Source organism: Capra hircus, chromosome 3, assembly GCF_001704415.2.
Source record: "Capra hircus breed San Clemente chromosome 3, ASM170441v1, whole genome shotgun sequence".
NCBI classification, from domain to species: domain Eukaryota; kingdom Metazoa; phylum Chordata; class Mammalia; order Artiodactyla; family Bovidae; genus Capra; species Capra hircus.
The window spans coordinates 40,257,711-40,272,385 of record NC_030810.1 but is presented as its reverse complement, the minus strand read 5'-3'; the positions used below and the strand labels follow the sequence as shown (position 1 = coordinate 40,272,385).

Below are 14,675 nucleotides of genomic sequence, written 5' to 3'. Positions count from 1 at the left end.
AATATACACGTCAGTTTTAAAATGCTAACCATCATCTGACAAAGCAGTGTTGCCACAAACCTACAATTTTTTAAAAAACACAGTATTTGTGAGGCACAATAAAATAAGGCACACTTGTATATATATGTATCCTACAATAAAAAGATAATCTCAGAGAATTATGACCCTTTGTAACTATTTTAGTTTGCTCAGAGGCCTCTGGGAAGAGTTTAGGATATAATAAGGAATATAGTTAAAATATAGTAATAAACACAGTAAGGAAAAAACAAATGAAACTTATTGATTAAAAAGATAGTTTGTCTTTCCTGAACACCAACAAACTTTCCTCACATTCTCCAGAAGCTTTGCACGTGTTCAAATAAGGTATTTAACCCTTTTTGCTTCCCATTCTAAATAAAGCAAAAGTTATCAGAATAATACTGAAATATTCTTAAAACTGTAAAAGTACCACTAAAGTGAAAAAGTATAAATCTCATATGGTCATATACCAACCTGAGGAGAAAAGCAGAGGGGGAGAATACATATCCTTAGATAAAAAGAAGAGAAAAATTAATTTGGGGGAGAAGTTACTAAAGATAGCCCAGGTGTGAACTATTACTTTCTAATAGACCCACAAGTGTAATATACTTCTTTAAACACTGATACAATCTTGGACTGCATTAATAGAAATATAATGATGATAGGAAGGAAATCCCACTGCATTCCGCAGTGATTAGAACCCATCAAAAGGATAAATTTGTCTGTGTACGCCATTCTGCAGGGCAACCCAGATAACCTATCTAGGAGAGGAAACCTTGCTGGGGGCTCTGGAGAGCATATGCTATGACCTGTTGTGGAAAGTCAAGTACAGAACTATAGTTTATGAAGAGGTAGAAGAGGTGTATAAAGCAAACTATACTCAATATTTTGTAATAACCTAAGGGAAAAGAATCTGAAAGAAATAGATACACATGCATAACTGAATCACTGTGCTGGATACCTGAAACTATCACAACACAGTAAATCAACTATACTTGAATAAAAAAGTAAAATTAAAAGAAATAAGATGGTTCTAAAAAGAGACTGCTATTTATATTTTCATCTTAAAATATAAAAATATTTAGTTTTATCAATTCTTAATATATGGGTTGACAAAGGTGCATTTATGTAATTGACACATAAGTGATATGTAAACTGTATATATTGGGGTTCCATTAAAAATATACTTTACTGATAGAATGTATAGACAGAAAATAAACAAAAGGAGACCACTGGTCTGCAGAAAAGAAGACAAAAAAAATCAAAGGTGACTACAGTTTCATGATCGTTATCTCCAAACATCAGAAGGCTATTCTTATGGAAGAAGGATAGATTTATTCTATGTTTCTTGATAGGAAGAACTAAAATAAGCAGCTAAAAGTGATAAAAATTACCATCTAAGGAAAAACCTAGTAATTAAATTTGTCAAACCAGGGAATAGTTGCCTGGGAATGAGCTGCTTATGCTTTGAGTAGTCAAGACATAGAAAGGATACCTCTATGCCATTAAAACTGCAGGAGGTTAAGGCTTCATCTTTAAAGTCTCATTTAACTCAGATGACCATTTTATCTACCACAGTGGGCAAGAATCCCTTAGAAGAAATACAGTAGCCATCACAGTCAACAGAAGAGTCCAAAAGGCAGTACTTGGATGCCATCTCAAAAATGACAGAATGATCTCTGTTCATTTCCAAGGTAAACCATTCAATATCACAGTAAACCAAGTTTATGCGCCAACAAGTAATCCTGAAGAAGCTGAAGTTGAATGGTTTTATAAACCTACAAGACCTAATACCCAAAAAAGAGCTAATACCCAAAAAAGATGTCATTTTCATTATAGGGGACTGCAATGCAAAAGTAGGAAGTCAAGAAACACCTGGAGTAACAGGCAAATTTGGCCATGGAGTACGGAATGAAGCAGGGCAAAGGCTAACAGAGTTTTGCTAAGATAACGCACTGGTCATAGCAAACAGCATCTTCCAACAACACAAGGACTCTACACATGGACATCACCAGATGGTCAATACTGAAGTCAGATTGATTATATTATTTGCAGTCACAGATGGAGAAGCTCTATACAGTCAGCAAAAACAAGACTAGGAGCTGACTATGGCTCAGACCATGAACCCCTTATTGGCAAATTCAGACTTCAATTGAAAAAAGCAGGGAAAACCACTAGACCATTCAGGTATGACCTAAATCAAATCCCTTACGATTATACAGTGGAAGTTAGAAACAGATTCAAGGGATTACATCTGATAGACAAAGTGCCTGATGAACTATGGACAAAGTTCATGACATTGTACAGGAGACAGGGATCAAGACTAAAGAAAAAGAATTGAAAAAAGGCAAAATGGTTGTCCAAGGAGGCCTTATGAACAGCTGAGAAAAGAAGAGAAGTGAAAGTCAAAGGAGAAAAGGAAAGATATACCCATCTGATAGCAAGGAGAGATAAGAAAGCCTTCCTCAGTGATCAGTGCAAAGAAATAGAGGAAAACAACAGAATGGGAAAGACTAGAAATCTCAAGAAAATTTGAGACACCAAGGGAACGTTTCCTGCAAAGATGGGCACAATAAAGGACAGAAATGGTATGGCCCTAACAGAAGCAGAAGATGTTAAGAAGAGGGGGCAAGAATACACAGAAGAACTGTACAAAAAAGATCTTCACGACCCAGATAATTACGATGGTGTGATCACTCACCTAGAGCCAGACATCCTGGAATGTTAAGTCAAGTGGGCTTTAGGAAGCATCACTACGAACAAAGCTAGTGGAGGTGATGGAATTCCAGTTGAGCTGTTTCAAATCCTGAAAGATGATGCTGTGGCAGTGCTGCATTCAATATGCCAGCAAATGTGGGAAACTCAGCAGTGGCCACAGGACTGGAAAAGGTCAGTTTTCATTCCAATCCCAAAGAAAGGCAATGCCAAAGAATGCTCAAACTACCGCACAATTGCACTCATCTTACATGCTAGTAAAATAATGCTCAAAATTCTCCAAGCCAGGCTTCAACTATGAACCACGAACTTCCAGATGTTCAATCTGGATTTAGAAATGGCAGAGGAACCAGAGATCAAACTGCCAACATCTGCTGGATCATCGAAAAAGCAAGAGAGTTCCAGAAAAACATCTACTTCTGCCTAAGCCTTTGACTGTGGATCACCACAAACTGTGGAAAATTCTTCAACAGATGGGAATATCAGACCACCTGACCTGCCTCCTGAGAAATCTGTATGCAGGTCAGGAAGCAACAATTAGAACTGGACATGGAACAACAACTGGTTCCAAATCAGGAAAGGAGTATGTCAGTTCAGTCGCTCAGTCCTGTCCAACTCTGTGACCCCATGGAATGCAGCACGCCAGGCTTCCCTGTCCATCACCAACTCCCAGAGTTCACTCAAACTCATGTCCATTGAGTTGGTGATGCCATCCAACCATCTCGTCCTCTGTCATCCCCTTCTCCTCCCACCTTCAATCTTTCCCAGCATCAGGGTCTTTTCCAATGAATCAGTTGTTCACATCAGGTGGCCAAGGAACTGGAGTTTCAGCCTCAGCATCAGTCCTTCCAATGAATATTCAAGACTGATTTCCATTAGGATGGACTGGTTGGATCTCCTTGCAGTCCAAGACACCATATTAAAGAGCAGACACATTACTCTGCCAACAAAGGTCCATCTAGTCAAAGCTATGGTTTTTCCAGTAGTCATGTACAGATGTGAGAGTTGGACTGTGAAGAAAGCTGAGCGCTGAAGAATTGATGCTTTTGAACTGTGGTGTTGGTGAAGACTCTTGAGAGTCCCTTGGACTGCAAGGAGATCCAACCAGTCCATCCTAAAGGAGATCAGTCCTGGGTGTTCATTGGAAGGACTGATGTTGAAGCTGAAACTCCAATATTTTGGCCACCTGATGCGAAGAGCTGACTCATTTGAAAAGACCCTGATGCTGCGAAAGATTGAGGGCAGGAGGAGCAGGGGACGACAGAGGATAAGATGCTTGGATGGCAACACCGACACAATGGATATGGGTTTGGGTAGACTCCGGGAGTTGGTGATGGACAGGGAAGCCTGGCGTGCTGCAGTCCATGGGGTTGCAGAGTCAGACAAGATTGTGCAACTGAATTGAAAGTTTCATCTAATTCTGAAAAAAAAATTGTAGGAGGGATATCTGACTGCATAATAGGCTGAGTTGGACACCTCTGAAGATACTTCTTACACATAAATAATTGATGATTATACTAAGTACTTAATACGAACATTGTTGGTATAATAAGGAATTTAACTGGTCTTTGTCTTTGGTTCCTGGAGAGGAAACTCAAACCCTTGGAACTTCCCCAGTTGATAGGAGTGTTTTTGTTATGCTAATGAATGAGGTGACTCAGGGTAGGCCCCTACATGGCTTCAGAATGAGGACTGGTCATACCTGAAAGACCTAACTTGTGATTATTGAATGGGGGCTTTGAGCCATGTGATATTGAGGTAGAAGATAGATGGGCCTGTAGGTGGACAGCTGGTGTTTGTCAAGTAGAGTAAAATTTAAGCTTTGTTCTTACCCAGACACTCCAAGGACAAAGCTAGTGGCACAAGCTGAGTTCTGCTAAAGCAAAGAGATAAGGTGCCTAAGGTCAAGGAAGACTTCCCCGTCTGTATGTGTGCAGGAAGGCTTCTTAGGGGGTCAAAAAGGGAGAGGGCCTCACCCCATAATACCTGTGGACATGTACCCATAGGCCTCTGTGGTAGGATCCATCTTATCAGAAAGTTGCTCACACATCTGGGAGGAGGGTCCAAGGATCAGTCAGGTGTGAAGAAAGAAACAAGATAATTGGCCAAATGTAAACCTCGAATAGCCAAAGCAATCTTAAGAAGAATGGAACTGGAGGAATCAACCTGCCTGACTTCAGACTATACTACAAAGCTATAGTCATTAAGACAGTATGGTACTGGCACAAAGACAGAAATAAGATCAATGGAACGAAATAGAAAGCCCAGAGATAAATCCACGCACCTATGGACACCTTATCTTTGACAAAGGAGGCAAGAATATGCAATGGAGAAAAGACAATCCCTTTAACAAATGGTCCTGGGAAAACTGGTCAACCACTTGTAAAAGAAAGAAACTGGAACACTTTCTTCTAACACCAGACACAAAAATAAACTCAAAATGGGTTAAAGATCTAAATGTAAGACCAGTCCTCTAGGACTATAAAACTCCTAGAGGAAAACATAGGCAAAATACTCTCTGACACAGCAGGATCCTCTATGACCCACCTCCAAGAGTAATGGAAATAAAAGCAAAAATAAACAAATGGGACCTAATTAAAATTAAAAGCTTTTGCACAACAAAGGAAACTATAAGCAAGGTGAAAAAACAGCCTTCAGAATGGGAGAAAATAATAGCAAATGAAGCAACTGACAAAGAATTAATCTCAAAACTATACAAGCAGCTCCTGTAGCTCAATTCCAGAAAAATAAATGACCCAATCACAAAATGGGCCAAAGAACTAAACAGACATTTCTCCAAAGAAGACATACAGATGGCTAACAAACACATGAAAAGATGCTCGACATCACTCACTATCAGAAAAATGCAAATCAAAACCACAATGAGGTACCATCTCACGCCAGTCAGAATGGCTGCGATCCAAAAGTCTACAGGCAATAAATGCTGGAGAGGGTGCAGATAAAAGGGAACCCGCTTATACTGTTGGTGGGAACGCAAACTAGTACAGCCACTGTGGAGAACAGTGTGGAGATTCCTTAAAAAACTGGAACTAGAACTACCATATGACCCAGCAATCCCACTGCTGGGCATACACACTGAGGAAACCAGAATTGAAAGAGGCACATGTACCCCAATGTTCATCGCAGCACTGTTTACAACAGCTGGGACATGGAAGCAAGCTAGATGTCCATCAGCAGACAAATGGGTAAGAAAGCTGTGGTACATATACACAATGGAATATTACTCAGCCATTAAAAAGAATGCATTTGAATCAGTTCTAATAAGGTGGATGAAACTGGAGCCCATTATACAGAGTGAAGTAAGTCAGAAGGAAAAACCCCAATATAGTATATTAATGCATATATATGGAATTTAGAGAGATGGTAACAATGACCCTATTTGTGAGAAAGCAAAAGACACAGATGTAAAGAACAGACTTTTGGACTCTGCAGGAGAGAGCGAGGGTTGGATGATTTGAGAGAATAGCATTGAAACATGTATATTATCATATGTGAAAAAGATCGCCTGTCCAGGTTCAATCCATGAGACAGGGTGCTTAGGGCTGGTGCACTGGGATGACCCTGAGGGATGGCATGGGGAGGGAGGTGGGGGGGGGGCTCAGGATGGGGAACACATGTACACCCATGGCTGATTCATGTCAATGTATGGCAAAAACACTACAGTATTGTAATGTATTAGCCTCCAATTAAAATAAATTAATTAATTTAAAATATAATAGTAATTGGCCAGATGTAAACAAAGACTGGGAAACAATGTTCTATGTGATTTAAATCACATCTTCACTGCACTCCTCACTGGGTGTGTATTTCTGCCTTGTTTCTGTCTTACATACACACTATTTCTCCATGTGCTCTCCCATACATTGTGCTGTGACTCTAATAATAAACTTTATACCTGTTTTTAATAGTTTTTGCCTCCTTGAAACATTCTTGCTTTCAAATGGGGAAAAGAGACAGGGCCATTTTGCCTCTAGCCCCTAGCTCCTGGTGGCTAGGATTCCTGGTTTTCATTTAGATTTCCTAGGTTCAATTCCTGAGCAGGGAACTAAGATCTCTCTTCAGGACTGCTCAGTGCTGTCTCTCCAAGATAAGTATTAGCCTAGCCTCCTGACCTCCAGGAAGAGGAAGAATACCGCAGATAAGAGTTCAATAACATGGCCAGTCATGCCTACATATAAAACCCCCATAAAACCTCTAGACACTGAAGCTAGTTCAGTAGAGATCTCTGGTTAATTAATGCACTGGTGTGCTGGGAGGCAAATGTGCTCTGATCCTACAGGGAAAGAACATAAAAGCTCTGTAGTTAGGTCCTATGAGCCACAGCCCTAAGTCTCTTGATTATGCTGTTTCTGAGTTACATCCTTTGTAACAAAACTGTAATCGTCAAGTACAGTGCTCTCCTAAGCTATGGGAGTCTATAGACTCATTGGAGAAGATCCTGATGCTGGGAAAGATTGAAGGCAGGAGAAGATGACGACAGAGAGTGAGATGGTTGGATAGCATCACCAACTTGATGGACATAAATTTGGCCAAGCTCTGAGAGTTGGTGATGGACAGGGAAACCTGGCATGCTGCAATTCATGGGGTTGCAAAGAGTTGGACATGACTGAGCAATTGAACACATTATTGAACCTGTGGTGTCACAGGAACTCCCAAATTTGAAGCAAGTTAGCCAGAACAGGCCTGGAGACCTCTGTAGTGTGCTGAGTGTCTGAAGTAGGGGCAGACCTGTTGAGGACTTAAGCCCTCACTCATAGCATCTGTGCTAACCCTAGGCAGCTAGTGCTACAATAGAACGGTAGTATGCTAGTTGGCGTTAGACCAGTTGGAGCTGAAAGAGAATAAATACATTTAATCTAAACATTTGTAATCTAAAGCTTAATGTTGAATATAGGCATTCACTTCCTAATGACAAAGTATACATTTTGTGTATATACAGCTATGCATTTCAAAAGACAAACTCCTCCAATGAATACTAAATAGATATTTAATGCATGCCAATATTATAACAATTTCTACAATACAAGAAAATGATATTATTTCATCATTTTCAACAAAGTAAAACAATTTCACAATGGAAAAAAAAGATAACAGCAGAGAGGAAACCGATCTTTAGCACTTTCCAACAAAGTAATTCTGCCAAAAATATTACATAGAAAAGTATTATATCTTTTGCTAAAATGAGCTGTAACAATGTAGTATGTTAAATATTACCTCATTAATCCATGTGAAACCTGGTTTAGAAATTCATGGCAACCAATAACTACACTTGGAGGTTTAATATTTAATACTTAGTTTTAAAAAAATCAGGAAATCCATCAGCAATTTGTGCCTACCAAAAAGAGTCAAAACATATTTTCACCTCAGATCATTAATTAAAATTCATTGATAAATTCTAGAAAAAATACTGTGGACTAATTGAAATGTGTTTTTCATGTAAAACAGTATAATTAACCTCATGCCAATATTCTACATGTCATTAGTACACGTGACACTTACCTGGCTTAACAGTCCGCCCACAGAGCTGGGGTTGTAGAAGAATTTGCAACATGGCAGGGTTGTTTAAACTTTTCATGATTTGCACTGGATTTGGCTCTGGAAGTAAGCCCTTTTGATTACTGTGCCTCTTCGATGAATACAGAAACACAAAAATTAGAACACAGGTAAGCACAAAGATGAAACTGTAAAGGCTTTTTTTTTTTTCCCCAGAAATTCTCATTTGTCTGATTAGATCTATTTTATAATAAACACAACTTGTTTTATTTCTAGTCATACACTTGTATACATTCTACCACAATTCCTAATTATAATAAGATACTCTAAGATATGAGCTTCTCTGGTAGCTCAGCTGGTAAAAAAAAATCTGCCTGCAAGGCGGGAGACCTGGGTTTAATCCTTGGGTAGGGAAGGTCCCGTGGAGAAGGGCATGGCAAGCCACTCCAGTATTCTTGCCTGGAGAATCCTTATGGACAGAAAAGCCTGGTGGGCAGCGGTCCATGGTGTCACAAAGAGTCAGACACGACTGAGCAACTAAGCACAGCACAACATTCTAAGATATTCATGCAATATACAACAAAATCCTCATAGACTGTTTCAGTGAAATAGAAATTGGCTTTAAGAGAACTAACAATTTAGTCAGATAAATCTCTTCATGCAAGGGGCAAGATATCACACTGAAAGTGAAGTCGCTCAGTCGTGTCCGACTCTTTGCAACCCCATGGATTGTAGCCTACCAGGCTCCTCTGTCCATGGGATTCTCCAGGCAAGGGTACTGGAGTGGGTTGCCATTTCCTTCTCCAAGGGAATCTGAATTTACTAACAGGGAGGTAACCTGACACAATATGAATACTTTGATACTACAGAAGAACCTTACTATAATGTTGATCTAAAGTTTAATAATGTGGGATGCTTTACAAAGCAATATTTTCTTATAATTAGGTCTTGATTCATTAATCTTCTAATATGAAACAAAGACAGATGGGCTTTATATACATATAACTGGGTAGCTATGACATTGTAAATATATGACATTGTTCTCAGTTTTTAAAAACCAGCTCTCCTTGTCCATCCTCTAGCCTCTCAACGTCTATACACTCACATACAAAGAAGCCAATCGCCACCCCGCTACCAAAAGAAATATGTAATCACAGAACAAAGTAACTAGACACCTGGAAAATGCAGCCACAAAAACTAAAGGCAACAAACCAAAGCACCTATAAGAGATGATAGGAAATAGTAAGAATGTTAACTAAACAAAGCAGATATCCTAAAAAAAGATAACCGATTTTTATTGGTAACATGAATCATGGAGAAGCAGTTATAAAGAACAACCAATTAGAAATATGATGTACAAAAAGCACAACTGTTTGGGAAAAAATAATAGCAGCCATCACTTACTGTATACACTTGGCATTGTTCTAAGCCTGTTACATGGACTAAATCACTTAATGCCCCAAAGCAACTTGTCAGGGTTGGTATTATACCCCCATTCTATAGGTAAGGGAACTGAAGAAATGCATAAAGAATTATTCTTAACCTCTACTCTGTGCTTTAATAGATATATTAAATAGTAGGATATATGTGACTGAAAAACAAAATAGTGATCTGAAAGGTCAGGTCAGATAAAGATCAAAGAATATATGAGCAAAGGACAAAGCAGGAACTGACAACAAAATAAAATGGTAATGAAAAATGCAAACAACACAAAAGAAAAAACCAAGGCAATGGAGAGACTGCAAGTCTGAATATCTACATAGAAGGAGTATCTGAAGGATGAGAAATGAAGGAAATCTTTGAAGAAATAATGCCTGAGAATTTCCCAGAATTAAAAAAAAAACTCAAGACCACAAAATGAAAGGGTTCCAATTACGATACATAAAAAAACACACCTGCTCATATTTTTTGGCATGAAATGAGGAACATCAAAGCCCTGCCCATCCCCAATAGTAAAAACTTCCAGTAAGGAAGAACATATCTCAAAAAAAAGAAAAATCCCAAAACAAAACAAGAAGCAGATTAATATCATCTTCATTCTCAAAGTATCATCACTGGATTTAAGAAAGCAACAAATTAATATTTTCAAAGTGTTGCAGGAAAAAAATCTTTGAATCTAGATTTTTTTATTCAGCTAAGCTATTAAATGTGGAAAAGAAATAAAAAATATTTCCAGCTATACACAGTCTCAAAAGTTTTTACTACATGCATATCCTTTCTGAAAATAAGAATAAATGCATGACATTACATGATATGTGGAAATAAAGATATGTAATACTGTAGCTAATTTGAATCATGTATACAAAAACCAAAACCATATAAACAAGCAAAAACATTAAGGTTGGGAATTGAACGGCAGTCCAGTGGTTAGGACTCAGTGTTTTCACTGCCGTGACCTGGGTTCAGTCCCTGGTCAGGGAACTAAGATCCTGCAAGCTGCATGGTATGATGCCCCCCCAAAAAAGAAAAAAAAAACACAAATTAAGGGAATCTTAAAGATGTATTTTATGTATTCTCAATATGGTGGTAGGTAGAATAGAAGGAAGCAGCAGGATGGAATTTAGAATGAACTATGTGGGAAGGAAGAAAGAGATACTGATCAGCCTTGGGTGTTAATAAGCTAGGAATAATCACCCATAGGATAAAACAAAACATATCACTCTTAAAGCAGAAGAAAATTCTAATTTATTCAATAGTAAATGGGAAACAAAAATAAAGGAAAAAAGTTTAAAGACAACATGACAAGTGTTAGCAAATAGATCAGAGCTTCCTCAAAAAATTGAAACCAGAACTACCATACGACCCAGCAAGTCAGCTTTAGGTATTTATCCAAAGAAGCAAAAACCTAACTCATACTACCCTAACTACCATACAACCCAGCAAGTCAGCTTTAGGTATTTATCCAAAGAAACAAAAACCCTAACTCAAAAAGATATATGGACCCCATATTCATTGTTGCATTATTTACAATAACCAAGACATGAAAACAGCGTAAGTGTCCTAAAAATTGATGAATGGGTAAAGAAAACGTGGTGAAAGTGAAGTCGCTTGCTGCTGCTGCTGCTGCTGCTGCTGCTAAGTCGCTTCAGTAGTGTCTGACTCTGTGCGATCCCGTAGATGGCAGCCCACCAGGCTCCCCCATCCCTGGGATTCTCCAGGCAAGAACACTGGAGTGGGTTGCCATTTCCTTCTCCAATGCATGAAAGTGAAAAGTGAAAGGGAAGTCGCTCAGTCGTGTCTGACTCTTAGCGACCCCATGGACTGCAGCCTGCCAGGCTCCTCGGTCCATTAGTCATGTCCAACTCTTTGAAACCTCATGGACTACAGTCTGCCAGGCTCCTCCATCCATGGAACTTTCCAGCCAAGGATACTGGGGTGGGTTGCCATTTCCTTCTCCAGGGGATCTTCCTGACCCAGGGATCGAACCCAGGTCTCCCGCACTGCAGGCAGATTCTTTACCATCTGAGCCACGAGGGAAGCCCTGGTGAAAATGTGGTATGTATATATATATAGACAATGGAGTATTATTCAGCCACAAAAAGAATGAAATCTTGTCATTTGTAACAAAACGGATGAACTTGGAGGGCATTATGCTAAGTGAAATAAGTCAGACAGAGAAAGACTAATACTGTATGATCTCATTTATATGTGGAATCTTAAACAAAAACAAACCAAGACCACAGATATAGAGAATAGACTGACGGCTGCCAGAGGGACTGGGTGAAGAGTGAGTGAAATCGCAAAGGGGGTGAAAAGCACAAAGTCTAGTGTTGAGACAAGTCCTGAGAATTCAATACAGCACAGTGACTGTGACTACCATTCATGATACTCTACTGCATATGTGAAGGCTCACTACCATTCATAATACTCTACTGCATCTGTGAAGGCTGACTACCATTCATAATACTCTACTGCATATGTGAAGGCTGACTACCATTCATGATACTCTACTGCATATGTGAAGGCTGACTACCATTCACGATACTCTACTGCATATGTGAAGGCTGACTACCATTCATAATACTCTACTGCATATGTGAAGGCTGACTACCATTCATGATACTCTACTGCATATGTGAAGGCTGCCAAGAGACAGATCCTAAAAGTTCCCAACACAAGAAAAAAAAAATCTGTAATTATGTGTGGTGATGGATGCTAACTAGTCTTACTGAGGTGATCGTTTCACAGTATATGTAAATACTGAATCATTAGATGTTCACCTAAAATCTAATATAATGCTGTGTGTCAATTATATATCAAAAGAAACCTATATCAGGAGAATAGCTTTTAAAAATTCTTAGGTAGCTATAACCTGGGGAAAAACTATTAATTAAGCTAAAAGGAAATCATTAAAAAATTGAAACATTCATAATATAAAATTTATGACACATAGTTATAGCATTAGTTACAGAAGTAAACTTACTTTAACTACATTCATCAGGAAACAACATAGGTTGAAAACAGATGAGCTAACTACTGATATTAATAAAGATGGGAGAGAAAGAGTAAGTCCAAAGAAAGAAGCAAGAAGATTATAAAGACAGGGCAAGAATATGCAACAGATAGAAAAAACAAATAATAAACAAAAACTATTTCTCTGAAAGGCAAAACAGTCTGCAAGACTAACTGGGGGAAAGAAAATGCAAATAAATAAGACATACAATGAAAAAAGATTAGACATGACACATTTAAAAAATAAAATTTTATAAATAGCTATGCGTCAATAAATTTTAAAACTCAGACTAAGTGGATAAATTTGTAGACTATAATCAAATGCCACATATACCACACAGAGAAAAATAAACTAATATATCTAATATTCACAGAAGAAACCTAAGTGGTAATCAATGATTTTCTTCTGGGAGAGACATAAGGACTAGGTCTACATGGTTTCATAGATGAGCTCTCTCAAACTTTCGAAGAACAGAAAATCCCTACTACATACAAACTGATCCATGAATAGAAAGAAAAGGAGGAGAGGTTCAGAGAAAAAAACATTTAATGAGGTCAATGTTCTCTCACTTTCAAAACTAAGCAAAAATGCTACCCCCAAATTTAAGCATTTCCACTCATGAGTACCTCTGCACATATAACAAATATTATCCAATAAAATCAAACAATACATAGGAAAAATAATCTTATCAATGAGGATTCACAACACAAAGATAGTATAACATTAGAAAAGTCTATCAATGTAATTCAGCACTTTAATGAACTTAGGGAGAAATCCCATAATTATCCCAACAGTTGTAGAAATATTCTGATAAAGTTCAATGCCAATTTGAACACATAAGAAAAAAAATCAATGCAGTACATTACTTTTAAGGCTGAGAAAAATTTAAGATTTCTCACTGTTACTAATATCTAATCATGATATCTATTAAAGGTCCCATGAAGGGCTGTTTACTATGGTGAGGAATTGAACTTACGCACACATTAAAGAATATTAAGCAAGAGAATGACATAATTTGGTTTGAGGATGAGAAAGATCACTTTTGTGGCACTGTAGAAAATGGATTAGAATAGGTAAGACTAATGACATGGCAATCAGATAGCAGGTTATTCAAATCATCAAGGTGAGAAAAATTAGATCCTGAGTAAAGTAACAAAGATGCTGACAAGTCCCAAGGATTTAATAGATATCAGGATGTGGAACTGAAAGACTTGCTAAGATTCTTGGCATTCTGAACTGAAGAGTAGATGAAAATCAATCATGATTGGGTGGTTCAGACAGTTTTAGTTTGAATGAACTGATGCCACACCCAGATATTAGAGCACAGAGAAATGCAAGTCCCAGGGAAAAACAGTATCCTTTTGGAAATGCTAAAATTGAACTATTCATATAACATAAAAAGGGGATATCTACTAATCATTTTAAAATACAGATTTAGTGCTTTAGAACAATTTGGTTCAAAAACATAAGAGTAGGAATCATCACTGATAGGCAATAACTGAAGCCACTGGAGTGATGAAGGAACAAAGTGAGGAAGCCTAGTACAGAGGTCTACTGATAGTATCCCTCTGGGAAAAAGAAGAAAAGGATGGAACAATTAGACAGAGAGGAAAAGGATGATAGGTGGAATTCAAGGCAGTAGGCAGTTGGTTTTAAATGCTGCAAAGATACAATAGTGTAAGGTAATTAGCCTTCAATTAAAATAAATAAATTTATATTAAAAAATAATAATAAAATAAATGCTGCAAAGAAACCAGGCAAAGAAAGACTGAAAAGTACCTATGTGACTTGATTACAAAATTCCTGTCAATCTTAAAGAGAACAGATTCACTTAATAGTGGAGGCAGAAACTACACTGCATGGAGCTGAGAAGAAAATGAGAAATGGAAAAAAAAAAAAAGGTGACTAGTGGGATCTAACTGTTCAAGAAGCTCCAGTTGTAAGGAAAAAGTATTACAAAGGCCTGCATCTAGAA

At 38.0% G+C, this 14,675-nt stretch overlaps 1 protein-coding gene across 5 annotated transcripts in view; it reads right to left on the bottom strand.

The window, feature by feature from the left end:
• Positions 1-14,675, bottom strand: part of RAVER2 (ribonucleoprotein, PTB binding 2) — a 146,424-nt gene that overhangs the window by 74,483 nt on the left and 57,266 nt on the right. For all 5 annotated transcript variants that reach the window (XM_018045163.1, XM_013962781.2, XM_018045157.1 and 2 more), the window contains exon 5: positions 8,254-8,380. In XM_018045163.1, coding sequence (XP_017900652.1) covers positions 8,254-8,380 — 127 coding nt within the window. The remainder of the gene's footprint in view (positions 1-8,253; positions 8,381-14,675) is intronic.